The following is a 21,791-nucleotide window of genomic DNA, read 5'->3' as shown; positions in this document are numbered from 1 at the left end:
GGAAACAAGTGTCAAACAGAGAGGGGGAAGGCAAGCTTGGTTACATAGTCAGATTTTATTGAACAGAACGTCACCAGGGACACAAACATGAAGCAGACTGATGAGGCAAACACCAGGGGGAGACCACCTCACTGCAAACAAATGCCCACAAAGCCTCTTTCAATCAAAACTGCGCAACCAAGTGGATCTCTGTGCTTAAGAAACAGGACATTTGGGTCGGGAAGATGCGCACACCTCAAAACTGAAATGTTCTGGGCGGCTTTACTTTACTCGCTGGGTGCTGCTGAAACTAGTGGGGGGGGACAAAACAATACTCCAGAAAGTACAAAAACAGCTCAGTCACTTTCAATTCACTGCCACCTACCCAGAAGAGACTCAAGTCCACAGCACGGAGTCAGGCGACGCAGCTCCAGTTGAAAGGGCGAGACTACTCAGACGGAATTCATTTACAAGAACAATATCAGGATTCATTTAAACCACAACAGCTACAAATCATCTTACAAGGGATTACCTCTAGAACTTGTGGGACTTCTAAAGTAACTGGAGAGTAGATCGTGGAAGAACACTCATAACACAAGCGCACACCCTAAAAGACACCAAAAGGTGTCCCCAGTCCCCTCCCCCTGGTCCTCACTCATCTTTCAGACACCAGTTGGTTCACAGGTTTACGCATCACTAAGATATACACAATACAATGGGTCACATTTTGCATATATCTGTGCATCATATTTACTTTTTTTTGTTTAACAATGTAATTCAATCTCCAACACTTAGGGACAGGTGGAGGTGGGGTGTATATGAGAGAAGCTATAAGAATTGAGGGAACAGAGATAAAGTAGGAGCGGGTAGAAAAACAAAAAATCTTCAGAGGAAAGTGGTCACGTCGCTGCTCAGAGCGGGTTGAACTTTAGCAGCGGGTTTCGTAGATTCCGGAGCGGCCAATGTACCGCACCCATTTGATGACATCATGGTCACTGTAGTTGAGTTTAGACTCAAACACCTTCAAGTAGCGCACCTTAAGACCAGAGGGCGCAAAAGGAACCTGCAGGGAAGAGAAGAGAAAGTCGAATACGGGAATGCTGGGAGCCATGGGCCACACAGGACACGGGATTATCGAGTAAACAGGAAGTGTGCGCGTGCGCCTCAACAGTAAGCGGATTGTGATTTGCATCAAGTGTTACTGGGATTACATGTAATGCATAGTCCATTCGTTTTGGTTGCCAACTCCCACAGAAGTGCATAGCACAGAAGTTCAGCAGTTCGCAAATAGATTCAAAATAAATCTGGCAGTAAAGACTAATAACTGCTCACTTTCAAAATTTGACAAAGTGGCGTGTTCTGACCTCAAAGTTCATAGAGATGGGAGGCCTGGCCCATTTCTTCTTATCGTTGGTCGGCAGCAGCTCAATTTCAGCACTGATCTGAGACTCCTTCATCCCAGCCATGCGTTTGATCCTACACACATACACACCTTTGTTAGTGTTGTACAGGTTAACAACAAACAATTCTTAAAAACCCTTATGCGAAGTAAAAGGAACAGGTTTGCATAACAGAATAGAGAAGCTGTTAATCTTTAACCTGACACAGAGCATAGAGTTACTACTCACTTCCACACTATGGCGTTCTCACTGGCCTTGTACTTTGCTTTTCCCTTCATGCAAATCACCTGCACCCCACTTGTGTTGAGGGGCGTTGGGATACGAACCTGAGGAGTTTATAAAGGGGAGGAAAACTTTTAACATCAAATCAAACGTCAACCTACCATTACAACAGGGTTCATACGGATCAACGGATTTCCATGACCAAAAAGTTTGTGAAATCTCTATACATAAAAACGTGAGAAAATATTTAAACTAACAATGAGAATTCCAAACGGTATACAGTGTTTGCCCTACATTCAATTAGGGCCCCAAGAAAGTAACTCTGTTTTTAAGTTTACAATTATCCACTATGGATGAGTATGGTTAGGGGTTTCCTGATACCGGTGCTAAAACGATACTCAAGGCTTAAAGAGTGCCTGAACAAACACTTGACCCTCCTTGTGTGTCTAGATGAGGCACGAGAGCATATTGTTTATCTACAGTGACAGAATTTATGCTTTGCTGCGTAAAATATAGACCTGACAGAAAGAATTAAACAATCTCCTGTCATTTGCGTAAGAATATAAAGTCCCGTGTCTGCAGCTCAATGACAAACACCACCGAAGGAACAACGCCACACCCCCGGTTTACTACTTGGAACTGCCGCCAGCAGACAGGCAGCGCATCGAAAAATGTTGGTGTCTCGTACAGAGGCGGTGGCCGAAGAGAGACGCTGCTCGGCGTGTGGCCTTGTTAGCCGTCTCCCTCTGATGGGGTTCCTGTAGCTTCGCTAGCTGCTTCCGTTAGTATTGCTTGTTAATGCAGTTAGATAATGCAAACAACATATTTGAATTACCCAACTGTCCTGCATCCACATTACTTAGTCTGTTTGTCCCTGGTCTGTCGTAACTCATGACATGCACATATGTATCATTAGCTAACCACGGTAAAATCTACACTTCCAGTAGCTCAGGCTTTATATGGCCACCAAACTTCAGTTAAGTTGCATTCACACAAACAAATCAGGCCCCAAAAGGAAGCACTGAAATCTGTGGTTCGGTAGTGCCAACACTGCACCAGTTTTCAGTACCCCACCAATTACAGAGGTTGTTTGTCTAAGTTAGAGTCTCGTCTTTGGCAAGAGCTCACCTCGATCTTCTGGGCCAGCAGCGAAGGTTTGAAGTTGGACTTGATGACCACCTTAACTTCCAGTTTGGTGCGCCCCACCTCCCTGACCAGAGGAATGACTCGAAACGGCAGGATGATGTCTTTAGTAGTGCGGTACCTGTAAAAGAATGTGCTCCAGGTTACAAAATCATTAATGTAGTAATAACTTTTAAAACGGTTTGGCTGACTCACTCATCGAACAGTTCAAAAATGGACAAAAGCTTTGAAAGTAAAAAATAATTCTACTGACCTCATGAGTTCATACTCTCCATCAGGTGGGATGAAGCTGATGCTACGCTCCGAGTCAAACTTACTGAGACGCACACACTGGTGGAACGTGCAGTCATCGATGGCTATGGACTGCTTGCCACTGCTAGTAGTGAGAAACGGGACATTAGTGTATCACATCAAATAACCATGATGCCAAAATATAAAAATGACTCTCTGTCAATTAATGACCATAGTTACAAAAGAACACATGGGGACACCACTGGTAATAAAGAAATACAAATGACACCATTGTGCAGTAACACAAATCACAGTTGGATTTGACTTAATAAACCAAAGAACATTCCATAAAAGAGGGAAACAACCATAAGGATGTACACTGAAGAGCTAACAAGGTGTGTTTGATTTGGGAATGCGATGATTTTTAATGCGCTAAAGGGCTTAGACAAGAAAAATGTGTGTGTGTGGGTGTGTCAGGTGGCAGAAAGTGAGGACACTCGTCAGTACAGTACCTTCCTCCCCCTAAATCACTGAGGTACAGCACATAGAAAAGAAAGAGGGAAAGAAAGGAGAGATGCATCCAAAGGAAAGAAAAAAAAACACATTGTAACGCCTGCCTTGTTGTAAACAGCAAGACAACACTCAAACAAAGACAAGGGGCTAACAGACAAGGTGGTTTCTTATATTTTGACTCAACAATGACTTTCATTGCTGAAGCAATATAAAAGCACCATACTCAAAGGTTATGTACTGCAAATCTAAATTGATTGCAATGATTCATCAAAATCTATATTTTTCAGATATAAAATTTGCAGCGCACCTCTTCCCTGCGTCGTCAGAGGCTCCGCCCTTCCCCTGCTTGTCGATAACAATCTTGTCGTTCATGCCAAACTTGCACTCAGGCATCCCACTCAGGTAGCTCTTCATCACCACGCGGCCCGACACGTGGGCGCTGAGGACCTGGCCTGAACACATTAATAAGGGGACTGTGAGGCTGGCGCTACAAAATACTGCTCTACACTCTTCAAATAAAAACTCCAAAACCATAAAGTAACATGACATGTGACGGAAAGCGCATCACGACATCTGCTAAACATTAATTCACGCACACATTGACCGGTCTATAACTTTTTTTTTTCTTTAAACACACCTTGTGGGGACATGAGCAGGTTGACGCTCTCCAGTACGTCCAGGAAAAGTTCATTCCTGCGATACTTGATGCCCTCGCGGCGCCAGCCAATCTGCCCTGTCACCTGACTGGTGATCTGAGACTGCTCTTCCTTCGTCTGGGAGGTGGGGAGAGAAACTGTATCACTACTAACCAGAGGAGAAGGGGGACGAGACACTAATGTGACGCGGTTCTATACGGAGATGCAAGGGAACAGTGGGTCATTACCTGGTGCTGAATTATGAAGTGTACAAGGCCAGAGAGGAAAGGAGAAAAACAAAAGAAACATTAATTACCAGTCCAATTTGGCTAGCTTAATTTTCAACGGCTTTCACAGTGTCATCCTTTGCATAGAGACATTGAGGGAACATTAAAACAGTCATGGCAAGACAAGTGGGAGACCAAACCCGCCACACTGACCTGTCCCTTAATGCCCTGCTGGGTGATGAAGGTCTTCAGAGCTCCAGTCTCTGAGTTCTGGGGGTATCCAAAGTCCAGAATCTCTGTATAGACACAAGCGGATAACGACGGTCAGAGATAAGAGAAGTGGGGCGGGGGATGACAGAGTGAGGTATCGTAGTAATTGATCCAGAACTATCAATATCCATTTAGTGTAAAATGTCACATTGATATATATTTATCCAGGCATCACAATTATGGTCTTTTACCATCCAGCAGCTCATAGATGAGTACAAAGTTGTTCTTGATGTTCTCCTCGCTGATCTTGCCAAAGTAGGCAGTCATCACGTCGCACATCTTGTAGAGGAACTCGAACACCATGGCGGCGTTGACATTCTGCTTGGTGACCGCCGCCAACCAGATGTTGGAGCGCTTGACATGGAAGAAGCTGGTTCGGGCGATGTTAGTCACCGGGGATCGAACCTGCTGCCGGGCGTGAATTACGTTGACGCGGAACGCGTCCACCGCGTTGCGCCTGAGATCAAGAGGGAGGAGAAGAGAAAGGGAGACAGGAGTTGAGACAGGATTTGACGCCAGTGAGGCGGTTAACGCTGTCCCACCCGGTGACATCCTGGGAAAATACTGCACTCTGAGTAAATGTCCATAGCAAGGTATGAGTCACGGTCAAAAGATTTCCCAACCAAACTGAGGACGCCTTTGAGTCTTTCTAGACTTAGAAAATAAGTGGCGTTTTGTGTAGATTTGGACAATTACCAGGAGGGAAAGAAGAGACTCTGAGAGTTTAGGATGACACCCGGTCTACAGCATGATAATTATATGGGATCCCTGGGAACAAGAATAATGCTCAAATGTTGATCCAAGATGGGTTATTTTGTTGTTTTGAGTAAGTTAATAGGCTATATTTAAATCACGCTTAGATGTTCACCTTAAAGGATACTTTGTGGAAACGACCCCGATTAATGTAGCTATATAAATACAGCACTTTGTCAGGAATACTAAATCCTCCTGAGAACATTGGGGGGGTCCTAACTGGCACAAACTGCCGGCCTCAGCGATAGCGATCTAACCCTAAAGTCAAGAGTATTGTCCAATACCACATTGATGAGAGAAGAACCAGGCCTGCGGTTAAGAAAGGGAACCACTCTTACCGATTTAAAGTGGCATTTTTATCCGCGGTAGAGACATACGGGTGGAAGCCTCACTGGTTTACTTTGCCTACTTTTAAAACGTGTCCATTTTTACGGTGCATCAAAATATCTACATCATATTTTTTAATTAGAGCAAATATTTAAATAATTGAGTCTATGCAGCTGCCATGTATGCCTCAATTTTTTTTAAATTTAAAACATAATTTTCTTTCTTTAAACTACACCGAAACGCGTAGTTTATTGCAGTAGATCTTGCAAAATTCAAGGCCCACCTCTGCAAATAAGGCCCAGTTGAATTAATCTAAAATGATCTTTACAGTCTTAATTGCTTTAAGAAAGCACAGAAGGGAACCCAACGGTGAAAATTAATTCATTAACCAGCATATGGCATGCTCAAGACTCCATGCTGAGGCACTAGTGGGGCTGTTTGTGAGCATCAACACCCATAGAAGACTCCTGGTCGTGGGTTTTCGCCTGTTTGAGTTCAGCATCAGGTGGTTTATACGCCGCTGGGATGTAATGACAGGTGACTCATGCTTAGAAGTACCAGGATATTGACTGTGGAATCCATGGGCATGCAGTCAGAAGGGGGTTTCGGGTCATTGATCGGTGGCCCTGAATGGGGAGGGGACATGCTTGAACATCTGGAACATCTCTTACCTATTCCTACAGGGGCCAAGATGGACAGATGGAGGAAAATGGTAACACGGAGGATAGAGAGGAGAAAAGGATGAAGTAAAAGAGAGGAAAGACAAAAATGCAAAAGACATTTTCGTGCATCGCGTACAAAGACAGTGAGTAAATTGAGTGTAGGGGGGGGTTATTATCACGCCATCTTTATAATTGAGTATGTCGTAACAAGTCAGCAGCACAATTACTCGTAAATCCATGTTGTCATATCAGCATGGCAAGGGAATATTGATTACTATTAGTACCAGTCCAAAACAGCTTGATTATATCTAGTGGACCGGTTGATACTTCAGCTGCAACTACAAGCTCTGTTGCAATATAGACAAAACAAACATGTGCGACCATGGACGTCGACACAGCATGATGACACATGCCCGGCAACCAAATAAGTCTGGTTTCCTCACTGTTGTTGCAGCCACAGGGAGATTCAACGTCGACTGAGGAGGCAGAGAAACAGTATAAAATTGTGTTCCTGCTGAGATCCTTGATTAAATCATTTAAATTAGCAATTGTTGCCTGGAAACCGGACAACAAAAGGAGTCCTCTCACATATTCTGTATGATTTGACCTGCGTACCTCACCAAAGGCATGCAGACTGCCTATTAAATGCATTTCAGTGGCCCAGTCTGCTGATGAAACGTGCTACACTGGACAGCTGCACAAATTTTGCATACTTTTGTTTTCTGAACTTCTAAACTGTGCCTTGCCTCTAATATTACTACAACTCCAGATACATTAAAAGGATTAGAAATGCCTTGAGGATCTATACAAACAAAAAAGAAATTCTACCATCAAGCCCTTTCGGCAGCTGGCCAACCAGTCACTGTAAATCTACAAGGCACTGGACTGGTGCGTTTTCAGGAGAGATGTCTGCACAGAACTCAATCACTGAGTTTACACAAAGCAGAATGTGATAATTGAGTGCAAGCATGGAGACTTTGTATGGCGATTAAAAGTGAATTACAACGTGTACAAAACAAAAACAAATGGAGAGTAAAGAAGACAAAGTAGAATCAAAGTGATATCGTCACGGCATATTGGCCATTGCCCTTGTCGTATGGTTGAGTGCCAGTCCGTAACAAACCACTCACGTGGAACTGTGAGGATGGAACTTTTCACCTGACACGTGTTCGGTTAATCTCGGTCTTTACTGGATGGGTCTCGGTCATGTTATAAGGGCTCATCGGAGGCAGCTGGAACAATTTGCTTTTTACCAACACGCCTAAATTGTTTTAAGTTTCCACTTACCTCCTGATTTAATGTGAGCAGCTAACAAACTTAAATTATTTTGACTAATTTTTGCCCTAACCAATAACCATCGATGGCAACTCTTGAGAACTATTTTATTCACGCAGAAGATAGATACTTTCGATCAAGAGCTTATTTCCATATGGTACAGATGTAGGTGCATCAACATTGAAGTCAATTTGGAAAAATTTACACATCTGCTCCTAAATGTCATACTAGTTTAGCAATTTCTAAAACCACATTTTATAGGATATAACAAAAAAACAGCCCAATGTAAATTCCCTAGCCATAAAGAGACAAAATCCCATCCCTTCAAATTTAATTCCACCCCACCCGCTGCTGGATCAAGCCCCTCTCGCAGACATTGAGTTGCACATAATTAGGCGGTGTTACTCCATTGCTCCTGTGAAACGTACCCAATGTCATCTCGGTAGACCCTGGAGATGAGGACCTCCCCCTTGTGGTTGTAGATGAACAATCCTCCGATCATTGTGGCTGCTTCTCAGTCCCAACAGGCCATGGTGAAACCAAACCCCGCCTGAGAAGAGCAGGAAGGAAAAAGAGAAAGCAGTTTTTTTAAAGGGGCGATAGAAGTGAATGCTGTGGAAAGTGAGGGAGTGACCAACAGTACAGGGAAGCGCTTGTCCTTCACATCCGCTTTCTCCGGGTGTCTGTCTCTATGGCCAATTGAATACAGCCTGCAGCTGCCCCACTGTGGTGACTCAGGTTTTTCTTTTTTAAACGTGCCTGTGCATAAACTGTAAAGAAAGAAAAAAACTTCGCTACAGGCAGAGGAGACTGCACCACTACAACATCCAAATCCCCATTTCCTTCCAAAGTAAGATTGACAGCAGATTAGCAGCCCCCGGTTTGAAGCAGGATGCCCTCAAGTAGCCAGCTAACTACAAATCTCTTGCTGGGTTGACACTTTACTACGGAGTGCAGCCTGGATGTGGAGGGACTGAGCATGAAATCTAAAGTAAAATTAAGAGAGAGTAATTCCCTTAAAAAGATCAAGCGCAAACAACGCTAACAAACGCCCCTTGAGAAAACAAAAAAAATTCTGAACATCAGGGGGATGAAGGACATGCTTGGAATTCCTAAAAGACAGAGGCCATGCAACGCAAACACCGACTGTACCCAGAGGAAGTATGGTACACAATCACATGCTCAGGATCAGTAAAATCATTTCCCCCAACTTGGAAGCTAAAGCGTCGTGACCGAAGTAATCCGTACACAACCCTGGGCGATTAAAAAATCGTCTCTTTATTGGGCGAAGTCAAGATGTCTGCTCGCTCGGGCCATGTCCTATACGCTCATACATTTTTTTCATATTTCTCTCAATTGTTCTCCGACTGGGGAGGAAACATTTTCCTTTAAAGGGGAACAATAGTGAATATATTATTGATGAAGGCTTGACCTTCAGGTAAATTCAAAGTGCTGGAGAATAGACCGAGTGAGAAGCAGCTAGCTAATTTAGCTTTGGATAGCAGGCTAGCTGACGGCGACGTTAACGGTTAGCAGCGAGCGAAATTTTAAACGGACTTCCGGAGAAAAGAAAAGCCGACCGTTTGACGTCCATTTAACATGCAACACTCACCTGTCGAAATTAACAATTTAAATGACGCCATGGACAGTCTCAAAATACATTGGTTAAGAATTTGTAGAAACGCGGTGTGCTTTGCTTTTCAGGAGAAAGCCGCATCTAACGTAGCTCGTGATACAACTTCTAGCTTGACTTTGGCTACCGTTAGCTAACAGCGCTAATGCTAGCACCGATCCCGAATGAAACCGCTGCGCCGGCTTTCCGTAATCATTTTTTGAAACCATTCGATCCTTTGAACCAAAAAAAAACAATTTGAATCGTCTCGACCTTGATTAACTCACCCTAGTTCTCTCGCGAACGCCACCCGTGTAACGCACCGCGGCTGGCCTCGGATATATATCGTTTGTCAAGATCCAGCAGGTCCCCCGTTCACACACCCGCTAATTCCGCTCCTCCTTCGCCGGTCCCTCTGATGGCTGTCAGCTGACCCGCCGTCCTCACGCACCGCCGTTCCGTTGTGACAGGAAAAGGCGCGGCTGGAGCGATGTGTAAACCGCACCCAAACCCTCTTGTGATAAGCTGCGCCGGCAACGGGTCAATTATGTCCTTTATCGTGGGTCGTTAATGGTTATGTTTGTGAGGAGGGACGTTTTTCAGGGCAGCGAAGAGAGACAGTTCATTTTTATGAGATTGACTAGCGGCCATGTTGGGAATTCATTTTTTTTAAATGTACCAAAGCGATATTTCTTTTTAGCTCCTGGGACTGCTGCTCTTTAACTACCACCTTCCATAAAAGGAATTCGGTGTTTATATATCTTAAGCAAATGGTTGATTAAGTGGTCGTTTTGCATTTTGCCACTGAGAGACTTTTTTCAGTTCAATGAAACCGCATCTCTACAAGTCTCCTCCACCCAAACCACAGTGAACATTTTTTCATTGGTTTCATTCACTTCTGAAACCAATCCAAATGAACACAGGCTAATATCTTCACACACGTGCAGCTGATTGCCTCACTTTCACATCCCTGATCTTGGGACAGTCCAGATTCCACTGCTTTACAATGCAAACATGACCCCACACGTACCATTCATTACAAATAGAAAGATATAAACACTAATACAAACTACGGCGTGCACACATTTAAATAAAAACATCACACACAGCAGCAGTGTTAAGTCATAAAACTATATTTATAAATAAAAAGACATTTTTCCTTGATAAGAGTAGTGTGAAAGACATGGTAAGAATTTTTCCCACTATACATTATCACAAGACAGAGTCTGAAAATGCTCTGGTTAAAAGATGAAAATTCAGTTTAGTGTAAAAAGGACTCTTGAAGCTGGATGCTCATGTTTAGTGTTTAAAAATGAAACTAGTTGAGACCAACTACGTATATAATAAATCAAATGCATTCTTACAGTAAGACAGACTCTGGCTCTCTTGCACTACATACACATTTTTCCATTTCTCGCTTAAATCGAGCAAACGTTTAAAAAGTCTGAACACGGTTAACAGTTAGTAATGTTTCAGGTTGGTTGTTGCTATGCCTAAGAGGTCAGTGAGTTGGCGCTGAAAGATCAGAAGGAAGGAAGGAAGAAGAGGCTTCTTGCTCTCAGTTTTGATGTGATCACGGAAGGGGAGGACACAGAATGTCAGGATAATGGAGGTAGAGAGGAAGGAAGGAAGAGTGAAGAGAAGCGCAAATTGAAAAACAGCTATGTGGAAAAGCACTGCGTCATTATCCTCTGTCGTCCGGTCTCAACGCCTCGCTGCCTCTCTCGCTCTTTGTCCTTACGAACTCCTCCGGACTGAGAAAGGAGCTTTGGTTCCATCTTGAGCGGGGAGGGGGTTCTTCACTGAAGAAAGTATGGCCGCTAATACTACCAGGAAGGAAAAGCACAAAGAAGGAGGAACATTTTCTCCCAACATGGTTGGTTCCACTTCTGCTTTTAGGAGAGTGGAACCAAGACCTTAGGTTTTTCTATCTCTCACACCCCCCCCCCTCCTCCCCCGGGTCCTGCCATGCCGTCCTTCTCATATTCACGGCGACACAATAAAGCCCAATCTGCTGCTTTGTTATTGGCCCGCTCCCCGTGTTACATCACGTCGACGAAGAACTCTCCGGCGTTGCCCACCGCCATGCGCAGAGACTGCCGCGACGCAGTGAGCTCGGGGGGCACGGAGGCGAGCTCCCGGCCCGGCGGGGCGCCGGGTGCGGCCGTCGACAGCGGGGGTTGGGGTGGCAGGCCGGGGGGGCCGTAGACCAGCCCCGGGCCGAAGGCTATCGAGTGGGAGTGGGTGCTGCGGTGGCTGACGGAGCTACGGATGCTCCGCTCACTAGGGGGAGCCACCGAGCGCTCACTCGGAGCTCGGTGGCTCCTGATCTCAGGTTCGCTGCCGCTGCCGCCGGACTTCCGCCCCTCGTTTTTACTGCAGTTAGAGCCGCTGCTTCCTGTAGACAGGAGTGAGAGAAATGTGATTATCATCAAAGTCGCGCTCTGCATTACTATACCACATTTGGTTAATTAAAATCAGAGTGACCTATATGAGCCACTCGCTGAGACGGGCAGGCGTGAGTGACCCAGTTTGTGGGACTCTCAGGAGAGCCACATGACTAATGCAGACATCCACAGGCCAAACAGCTCAGCCATTACTGGAGGCAATGCATGTTTTCATTGCATCACCACAAACAGCCTGCTCACTTAGAGGCATGTTCTTTAGACCGATTCATTCAATCCCAGAACTGGCCAACGCTGACATTTTTCTGATGTTCTGATTTGCATGTTGTTGTTTTTTGTATTTATACTTAGTAGTTAACTATGAGGAGTGAATTCAATGTTCATGTGCAACGACTAAAATGACATCTGAGATGTTTGTGCAGCAAGTGGGGTTCAGCTCTTGTTGGTCAAGTAAGTAAACTCTTGAAACCAGTGTCTGGTTTTCTATTTATACACATGTTAAGTTCACAAAATAAACAAGGCACCTTTAGAGCTATTGGATGGAATATTTTTAACTCTTGATGTAACAAGATGTCTTTCATGTAAGCTCATCCAAACATGCATTGCAAAAATGCAGCGGCAGCTAGCATGAAATCCTAATGACTTCATCGTCTTTTCACTCGCTGTGTTGCTCTCCCGTGAGCTTTGCTCAAAGTGTCGCGACACGTCGTCTCAACTATGTTTTGCTAACAAGTTGTTCAACACAGTGTTACAGTCATACAGCTGACTAAACAAAAAACCTTTCAAGAATGGGAGACGATACAACATTTATAGGGCATTCACATGGTTTTCCACCGATGGCTCTTCGTTAAGGGTCGAGTCCACCGTGGAATCACCAGAAGCAGCGCCCGCTAACGCCACTCACCGCTGTTCTGGCTTCCTGCGCTGCCGGCGCCCGGTCCACCGTGGCCCGGCTGCTGCATGTCGTACGGGTGGGGAACGGGGAACTGGTAGGGCAGAGTCATGGGCCAGGGGGCTGCCCCCGGATGAGGCAGAGGGGGGACAGTGTCCTGATCTGAAGCCCCGCCGCTGGAGCCGTCGTGTTCATGGAGAGACAGATGGGTCATGTCTGAGAGAGAGAAGGAAGAACTGGCTTAGACTTCCGCTTACATGATGAGGGAAGCGATAGAACCACGACACTTTGTGCAGACTCGCTGTGAACGAAAATACTCGACAGAGATCTCGGTATCCACTCACTGCCACACAGGTCTCCGAAGACGTAGTAGCACTGCTCAGAGAAGGTGATCTTATTGACGGTGTGTCGTATGAAGCCGGCCTTCAGCAGATTGCTGGCGTATTTTCGGGCTTCTCTGCGATCTGAGAACCCCTCCACGTGATGGAAGAGCCAGTCCACCACATCAGAACCTGAGGACACAAAGACACGCACTATTTAAGCACAGTTTTAACCATTACATTCAATAGCTTATTTAACAATATAGAATCATTTAATTGGACTCGTCTACATCATTGCATTTGACCTGACCATGATTTTTTTTGAGCTGCTGTGGGAGGCTTTCCCTCATGCAGTTACAAAAAAACTGAAAAAAGAATAGAGATGGATGGAGATGAATGACATACCAATGAAGGCATTCGCGATGGTAATCTTGAGCCACATCCTGTCCCGCACCTCCAGCCCGGACTCTGGGCAGGCCATGGCCTTAGCAACCGTTGCCATGTCGCTGTGGATGGAGAGGTGAAAGTCATCGAATCCTGGGAAAGATCAGAGGATATGTTATCAAAGGAGTTGAACCACATGCAACACTGCTCTTTTATTTTATTGTATATATATTGAGCTTTTAACATTTTTAATATTAAATAAGTCTTACGTTTACTGTGTAACTTTGCTGCTGTTACAAAGAATGAATGAATCAAGTATTTATCAAACGGAACTGACCTTGCTTTGAATCCCCAAAAAATGAATCTCACACATATCAAAACTGCTGGTTTATTAGGCACACAGCTGACACACAGACGGTTTATTTGGTTGTTGAATTTGGTTTCTTGTGATCGGGACTGAAATAGGACCCATCATGAATTTGACGAATTATGTTGAATCTTTAATATAATTATACTACAACTGAGCTGTGTTTAAGACTTATCACCATTGCAGCGCTTAAAAGAATTTTTGGCACCAATATGTTTGGCCATTCATGCAAAGTATATGAATAAAGCACCACTAAACCATATATTGTAGGCAAAAATGCAAGCACGTAATCATTTGAAATGTATGTTCTGTCTGGTGAAATCTCCAGAATTGTGAGCCATATCATTATGGTCAGGAAATGTGTAAAGAGGAAAGCTTTTTTTCTCCTGAGGGAAAAAAGAAACATCACCGCTTATTCCAAAAATTACAGGGAAGTTGAAAGTTGCGAGTTATGGCTTTGTTTTGACAAGTTATTGAGCAGATGGCGCTGTGAGACTCTACTCAGTAAAATGCTGAAACGGAGAATAGTTTCTGCAGAATAGTCTGCAGAGAGCAGGATACCACTAAACACAGATTTACTAACATGTTAGAGGAAGATATTAATGTCCTTTTGGAGAACAGAGGATAATTGTAACGTGAATTTCTGAAATTCAACAATTTTTATGCCTCCTATCATAATAGTTTATCAACAGGAAAAAAATGCAAAGCCAGAAGATGCACATTGCAACTTCAAAACAATGAAAATTGTGATTTAAAAATAAAGAAAATCTACTTACAGACAAAAGGAAAGTGAATGGATAAAAGAAACTCAGGGTTACAGTGGGCTGTAAATTGTTTTGAATTAAAGGGCCTCGATAAGAAGCAATGACAGGCGGCTGCAGGGGGCGATGGGACTTACGTTCAGTCTCAGGGATGGAGCTGCTGATGGAGGAGCTGGTGGAGGTGACGGTGCTCATAGAAGGGCTCATGCCATATGCGGGATAAACCCCGGTCATTGCCGCCGTGTGGGACACCCACGCGGCCGGGTCAATGGGCCGGATTGGCTCACCTGTTGAATTAAATGTAGGGTGGCTCGTTACTTAACGCATTTATCGATATGAGGAGGAAAACAAGAATAAGAGGGAGGTGAACACTCACTCCTTGGCAGAGCAAAGCAACTCCGAGGGTTTGGGTCCCAGCACTTGGCCACGGTCAGAGTAATGGGACTGATACAAGAACAGAGACAACAAATGTTCTCAACTTTATTAGAATTTCGTCGTGTCCTGCATGTGGGTTTAATGGACGAACACGACTAACAATGCACTGTGTGCCATGCCATTGGATGACGTGTGCCAGTTTGCTGCTTACCCGGGTTTGTGCACAATGTCCCTCAGCACTCGAACGGCATCGTCGTTGCTCATGTTCTCGAAGTTTATGTCGTTCACCTGCAGAGAAGAAAAGGATAAAGTATATCTCTAAACGTTGTGAACATACATTTGCAGAGAAGGGAGATTGATAATGTAAACAAAAGGACAGCCTTAAGTTCACTAATAGCCTATTCTTCTATTTAATCAGGTATAAAACGATCACAGGTATACAGATATTGTCCCCACGACCAGCAGGCCTCAACTCACGCACACATTACAAATTGGAGGTGGCTGTGCAATAAATAACATTAAAGCCATTAACATCCGATTGACATATCCAGCTTTAGATCAAGACACATACAGTTTATTATATCGTAATTGAAATGATTTGCACATGTGGGAAGAACAATTATGGGATAAGAAAAATGTCAACAATATACTGCAATATATTTTATGCTTTACACATGTGCATCGGAGTAAAAGGGCATCTGGCCCCATCTGGTGTTATGTAAATGCAAAACATAGCAGACACACACACGCCCACTTTCCTGGTCCAAGTCCCAGGTATGCACATTCACACTCTTTGTCTTACACGCGCGCACACACACACACACACCTGCAGCAGCATGTCTCCAGGCTCTATACGTCCGTCTGCAGCCACAGCTCCTCCCTTCATGATGGAGCCAATGTAGATTCCTCCATCTCCCCTCTCATTACTCTGTCCCACAATACTGATCCCCAAAAAGTTGTACTTCTCTGTAAAGGGGGAACAGACTTTGTGTATTAAAGTAAGCAAAGACAGAAGAGGTGATCAAATGAACTACATTTGTATATTGTGACTGTTTAAGAAGGCGTAATTCTGAAGAAATGCACTCTATTTATCCCAACAAATTGTACTCTGTGTTCAGCTTCCAAACGGCCGAGTGACATACCCATGTTGAGCGTGACAGTGATGATGTTCAGAGACATGGTGGAGTCTGTGATGCTGCTGAATGACGAAGACTGGAGACAAGAATGAAGGGACATTAGGAGGACAGAAATGTAATACAAGAAAGAAAAAAAAAAAATCACACAACACAATTTCAATAAAGAACTCCGAGGCATATTTGCTGTCTGACCCTGTCGATGTTGGAGGCCTTGGGTTTCCGTCGGCGACGGCGGTGTCGTCTCATTAGACGAGAGGAGCTCTGCTCAGTGGAGCTGCTAAATCTGAATACAAGAAAAGAAAACTAATTGTTTTCGAGACCACTCACAAACACTCACGGTCTTATTATACAACCAAATATGTATTGCTACATGCCTACTTATCTAAAAAGATATTAAACCATATATGTTGAGTTATCCTAAAAATAATAAACTAAAAAAACACATCTAATGTGAATGAAAAAATCGTACCCATTTAACAGGTCCAAGCAATTATTTAAATTACCTACATGAATAAAAAGGTAATGCAAGTAGTGGTAGAGCTTTCACACCCAACCCACTTTTACCCTGAAGTAAATCCTGAATGTAGAATCAGTGGCAATGATTTTGTAACATCTACTGACAAAGCTGTTCTCCAGATCAGGATCAAGGTGTGTGTGTGTGGGGGGGGGGGGGGGGGGGGGGGGGGGGAGATCGAGGATACTTTAACGACACTTGGGGGAAAACCAAAGGGAATAACCAAAAAAAAAAAACCACTGTGTTTACCTCTGCCAAAAAAACATCATGTGAAGATACAGACAGATTCCTCAAGCCTCAACAAGAATGGCTTTTTTTGTCATTGGGAACGTAACCTAATGAACAACATGCTGGACAGTTAAGCAGGATATCAGACCTGCTTGTTGCGTCATCATCATCTTCTGAATCAAAACAGGAAGTAGACTCCAGCTCGCTGCTCATGAAGGACGAGCAACTGTCGTATTCGGGGCCGCTGCGTCCAATCGAACGCCCCGGGTATCCATTCTGTCTTCCACCTGCAGTGGTACGGCATTAGGACCAGGAGGACACAGGCATACAGAAATACACACATCTTATAACAAAAGATACAAGTTGAGATGATGATTCTCGAACCACAGTCATCTAGCCTCTTAGGCCCCACATGCTTCCCGGTTTATAGCATCTGTGATAGTATCAGGCTGCAGATGTGCACCTCTTACATAGCTATGCAAGCTAGCTTTTCATTTGTGGCACCTCATTTTGCTGATGCACGATAAAACCCACAATGCCCACCCCCCACCACCACCAGATAAATAACGGCAGTGAGCTGTGTCTTTCTGACCGTGTTCGTTGGTGTGTTTCCGCCGCGGTCTCTCCCGCTCTCTCCTCTGCGACACCATGGAGCCCGTCTCGGTCTCGTTGTCCAGACTGTCTCGGCCGCTTGCCGCAATCCCACTTCAGAGGGAGACGGTAGGTGCCAGAGTTAGTGTTGAGAAATCCTTGTGTCAAACTCTTAATTTAATCACAATACAAAACTTTAAAAACTAAAAAAAGACTGCCAAGTGCAAATGAGAGACAGTAGTTGCTGCACATCAACTTCCAGAATTACCATAATCTAATGATATAAGTTTAGCAAGACAAAAAAGGTGCATTTTATTTCCTCCTGGGTAGTCACAAGTTGGCCGTTTCCTCTGTCACCGTGGTTATTAGGAAACACAGGACTCATTCACACAGAGCCAAACACTAAGTACGCATGGCCTCTTTCTCACACACACACACACACACACACAACCCCCCCCACCAATATACTGACTGATAAGAGGGTGGTCTCGAGTCTCCGATGCCCCCCGTCCTCTCCAAAGGCAGAGCCGCGTCTATGCTGTCCGCCACGGAGCCGGCGTCTGTGTGGGCCCCATCTCCAGAGACCAGCTGCCAACAGACAAGGGAGTTGGGTCAGTGAAAGGAACAAAAACAGTGAGAGAAACGGAACGAGTGGGCAGCACACCCAGGTGACGGCACAGGTGTGTTTACACTAGGGACTGGCTGGTGCATGGTCCCTGTGAACAGGCTTGGCAGTAATTATGGATTGTTACCATGTCTCATTAACTGTAAAATAAATCAAGTAGTTGTCAACCAATTTCCTGCTGACAGAGCCACGCTGTGGAACAGACCGTGAGCCAAGTTGTTATTTGTCTACCGGAGAGTGTTGCCCAAGTAACCAAAGTGAGGAAAAAGTGCGATGCAATAAACCATGGCCGCTGTTCAGGGGAAATGAAGTGACCAATGAGATTTAACATTACAATACTCAGCCTTTACCATTACAAAGTTTCTTCCCTCTTACTTGTAGCATATTCTAGTGAACGTTCGGCCTGCTCGAATTCTGCTTTGACATCAGGTCAGGAATTAGTAGATATTTGGCATCTCATCCATATTAGACATGCACACAATAACAAGCTTAAAGCTAACACTGGTGTTTACATTACCACTGGGATATGACCATAATCATTCAGTACACCGGTTCTTTGGTGTAATGAGCAGGAAAAATAAAATCAGACATTTGAATTGAAGTCCGCTGCAAAGAATCCGGATAAACTATATTTTACACGGAGCAAACCCAGCTTGTGTTGTGCCAGCTTCACCACACCCATCATGTTAATGACACTTTGTATATTTCATCTATTGTGTTTGGCCATAAAACACGTTGGGTCTAATTAATTCATGTTTGTACAAAAGGTGTGTAGTGACTGCAGGACATTTGAACCAGGAGAAGGTGTAAAAGAAATAATGTGAGAGATAAAATCTTGTTGTCAGCTAACAATGAAGAACAACAGGCCAGATTGAAGGCTCTAGTCTGTTGTGATGCTGTGAGGATAGTGGGCCAGGCCGTTGGACCCCAGAGAACCATCAATCACATCATTGAAACAACAGATGAATGGTGGAGACAAACAAAAGCCACACCGTAGCAGAGATAGCGTTTCATTGTACATGGAACATTTCAACAATCCCCGGGAGATAATGAACATATTCAAATACATTACACACACACACACACAGAGAAATTGGCTTTAAACGACTGTGAACCAAACCTCCAATAGTGGAATAAAAAGGAGCAGAGGATCACATCAGAACAAGCACGCTGGATTATAGATTAAAATATCCAAAAGAACCCTGTGTTGACCACTCTGAAAGAAAAACCTGTAATAATAACCACACTGTAATTAATTGACCAAATGCCTTTCACATCAATAGACAAAGCACTCTCTCAAGCATCCCCAGTCTGTGGGAGTCAATCTTCCTGTTAGAGGAAATGTAGTGTGGCTCTTTGTTATGAGGGATTTTTTGCCTATCCTGTGATTTCACTTGTTTTAACCCAATTTCCCTGTTGAAGGGAAAGGAATGGAGAACGAGCAGCAGATGTCTCTTGTGTTGTGGAGACGGAAGAAGCCTTTAGATGAGATATTGCATGCAGGCACGTGCATGCAAGTCGGCCTGTGTTGCACACTGTTACTAGCATGGTAGAGGAATTTCATGAAATTATTTTTTAAATGATTGCAGATCACCTTCTAAAAGTGCTTTGAATGCACAAGAATATGAAGAGTGTTTGGCTCAGTCTGTTGCTCCTGCGATCATTATGTGATAATGATATTAACACCCAGAGGAATAGGGCATCTCCTTAGAGACCCAGTATGAATGTGGTCCCTGGCCAGCAGATGGGAATCATTGTTACACTCACACGCAAACAGTTGCCACAGAGCCACTTAATCTCGCACACAGCCAACGCAGACAAAATAAACAAAACCAAAGGAGATTGATTTGAATGAAAACTGAATGGACTTCAAACCTACCCATGACACCACACGTCCATTAAAACAGGGCAGTTTAGCGTTGTCGTCAGATATTTCCTCCTTTACCACCCTGTAAAGAGAACAAAGCGGTTTCAGTAAACCTTAACCAACACAAAAGCCCTCTCAGGGCAATAAACATGAGGCAGGAGAAGGGCAACACTTCCATCAGGAAGGACTCATACTGGGATATCCCATGTGGCTCTTTACACTATTCCTACACGTTTCCACCTCAATTCAAGTCAATGGAATGCCAGTTTCAAATAGATTGTAGTGTCAGTCTATACAATGAAGGAAACATAAAAATACTATTTACTTCAAAAACATGCTTTTCTTTGTGTTCTTTTAACCTTTTCAACTGTATCATCTTTGAACAAATCTTTCCAGTTAATCGAACTTCATCAGACTGTTTGCTCGAAAGATCACAGAACGAATCAGGCACGAATTTATCAACCAATTAAACTCGCTGTGCATTTCTGACAAGATTAAACCGTAATGGCCATTGGAGACATCTGTTACAGTCTCTATTCCATTCACAAAGGTTGATCTATACCCCCGTCCCTCTTCACAGCACAAATGCTGTGGGTCATTTCAATAACATGTCTTTCACCACTTATGTTAAGATGTTTCTACCCCACTAGAGTTTTGCCAGGAACCACCTTTGAAACATCTGTCTCATCTTTTCTTTAAAAAAACCCAGCACACGTTACCCGCTTTTCCTTGTATAAAATCTCTGTAGAAGGCCCTCTATGGAGTGACATAAAACGTCTACTTTTTTAACACAAAAGGGCATGCTCATAAAGCTGCCAGAGTGATGAACACGGCATTCCTGAGTCCAACTCTGCATTCCTGGGGCTAATAGACAGCAGCAGCAGCAGCAGCAGCAGGGCCTGCAGGACTCACTGAAATATCGTGAAACGACCCCCAAAAACTCCCCATACATCCACCACCCACTGACAGCACTAACCAGTTATCAGCAAGCGATGCCCACTGCACTTGTTACCACTTGAGCCCTAAGTTGATACGGCCGGGACTTTTTTTTTTTTTTTACCACCGCTGGAGTTTGCGGAGCTGATAAAATACCAAACTTGGTCACAAGCCGCACGAGCAATGTAAACAAACGCTGTTGGGGACGCTGGGCAGACGTGCTAACGCTAGCAGCTAACAAAGGAGCCGCAACGCGAAGAGCTGGCTGACGGACCCGCGAGCCAGGGTCGCGTTTTGAGCCGGTGACAAGCCGGCGGAGAGAAGTGACGAGCCGCGTTCACACTAATCGAGCTGTAACCACCGCGGAGACAAACGAATAAAACACGGGGCGTTGCGCCGAGGTCCCCGCGCCGAGCTCAACAAACCCTCCAACGTTTACCCGAAGTCATCGTCCATGGATTTGAAGAAGAATTTGTAATTCGGTTTCTTGAGGACATTCTTGAAGTCCGCCAGAGTGACTTTGTCCGCCGGCACAGACAGCTTCACCAGATACGGCGTCTCTTGGTCGTCGAGGTGGTAGATAATTTTGGTCTCCCCCATCTCGGACTGCGGCTGAGGCGACGCGGGCAGGTTGCATCAAGCCGAGGGCCCGGCAGGCTCCCTCTCGGGCCCCGGCTCCCCGTGGCGATGGCGGCGGCTGGTGCCGTGGTCCGTCCACGGGCTCTTCCTTGTTGACCTACCGCTGCTTAGCACTGGTTCTCCTCTCTGCGCCAGCTAGCTAGCTAGCGTTTTTTTTTAAAGCACCTTACTCTTCCACAAAAGCGTCCAAACTGACGTCAGAGGTTTGAATCGCGACAGTTCCCGTTCGTATCCAACTTCAAAAACGAGTTTAGTTGGAAAACGGAGTGGAGGTAAACAGTGTCTGAAGGACCGGTTTTTTTCCTTCTCGCTAGCTGCCGAGCTCGGTACTTTGTTGCACACGAAACTGCACAAAACCGTCGAAGCGCGTCTAGGAAGAGCGCCATCCACAGGAGAGGAGGAGGAGGTTCCTCCCGAGTCACTGCGGGGAACGAGCCCGCAGAGGCGGTCACACGGAGGAGGTCGCTAGAGGCGGGGGGCGGGGCGGGGCGGGGGGGGGGGG

The 21,791-nt window shown here is 44.8% G+C and overlaps 2 protein-coding genes across 2 annotated transcripts; both read right to left on the bottom strand.

Moving 5' to 3' along the window:
- Window positions 1-36: 36 nt before the first annotated feature.
- On the bottom strand, window positions 37-9,820 carry LOC119209815 (AP-2 complex subunit mu-A). The gene is made up of 13 exons (XM_037459403.2): window positions 9,537-9,820; window positions 8,066-8,187; window positions 4,812-5,077; window positions 4,564-4,646; window positions 4,372-4,377; window positions 4,126-4,261; window positions 3,796-3,940; window positions 3,488-3,505; window positions 2,998-3,117; window positions 2,730-2,865; window positions 1,608-1,705; window positions 1,344-1,455; window positions 37-1,042 (listed from the first exon to the last, which is right to left on the bottom strand). The coding sequence occupies exons 2-13, from the start codon at window positions 8,137-8,139 to the stop codon at window positions 908-910; spliced, it is 1,329 nt and encodes a 442-aa protein (XP_037315300.1). The 5' UTR covers window positions 8,140-8,187; window positions 9,537-9,820; the 3' UTR covers window positions 37-907.
- A 546-nt stretch (window positions 9,821-10,366) lies between these two features.
- On the bottom strand, window positions 10,367-21,672 carry LOC119209814 (segment polarity protein dishevelled homolog DVL-3-like). Its single transcript, XM_037459401.2, has 15 exons — window positions 21,090-21,672; window positions 19,727-19,796; window positions 17,695-17,810; window positions 17,224-17,336; window positions 16,780-16,918; window positions 16,082-16,172; window positions 15,896-15,965; window positions 15,580-15,719; window positions 14,965-15,041; window positions 14,755-14,822; window positions 14,516-14,665; window positions 13,272-13,403; window positions 12,891-13,058; window positions 12,559-12,762; window positions 10,367-11,647 (listed from the first exon to the last, which is right to left on the bottom strand). The coding sequence occupies exons 1-15, from the start codon at window positions 21,248-21,250 to the stop codon at window positions 11,292-11,294; spliced, it is 2,055 nt and encodes a 684-aa protein (XP_037315298.2). The 5' UTR covers window positions 21,251-21,672; the 3' UTR covers window positions 10,367-11,291.
- Window positions 21,673-21,791: the final 119 nt, after the last annotated feature.

The sequence above is a fragment of the Pungitius pungitius genome, chromosome 15 (assembly GCF_949316345.1).
Source record: "Pungitius pungitius chromosome 15, fPunPun2.1, whole genome shotgun sequence".
NCBI classification, from domain to species: Eukaryota; Metazoa; Chordata; class Actinopteri; order Perciformes; family Gasterosteidae; genus Pungitius; species Pungitius pungitius.
This window is presented reverse-complemented; position numbering and strand designations above follow the sequence as displayed.

What these genes read in the sequence shown, in the direction of transcription:
- LOC119209815 (XM_037459403.2), bottom strand. Translation starts at nt 8,139, where the DNA reads ATGATCGGAGGATTGTTCATCTACAACCACAAGGGGGAGGTCCTCATC. An exon ending in CATCTATGAGCTGCTGGATG is followed by an intron (nt 4,647 to 4,811) that starts GTAAAAGACCAT and finishes GTGTCTATACAG; the next exon opens with AGATTCTGGACTTTGGATAC. An exon ending in GAGAACGCCATAGTGTGGAA is followed by an intron (nt 1,456 to 1,607) that starts GTGAGTAGTAAC and finishes GTATGTGTGTAG; the next exon opens with GATCAAACGCATGGCTGGGA.
- LOC119209814 (XM_037459401.2), bottom strand. Translation starts at nt 21,250, where the DNA reads ATGGGGGAGACCAAAATTATCTACCACCTCGACGACCAAGAGACGCCG. An exon ending in CACTGTCACGCTCAACATGG is followed by an intron (nt 15,720 to 15,895) that starts GTATGTCACTCG and finishes CCCCCTTTACAG; the next exon opens with AGAAGTACAACTTTTTGGGG. An exon ending in CTCCATCCCTGAGACTGAAC is followed by an intron (nt 13,404 to 14,515) that starts GTAAGTCCCATC and finishes GATCTTTCCCAG; the next exon opens with GATTCGATGACTTTCACCTC.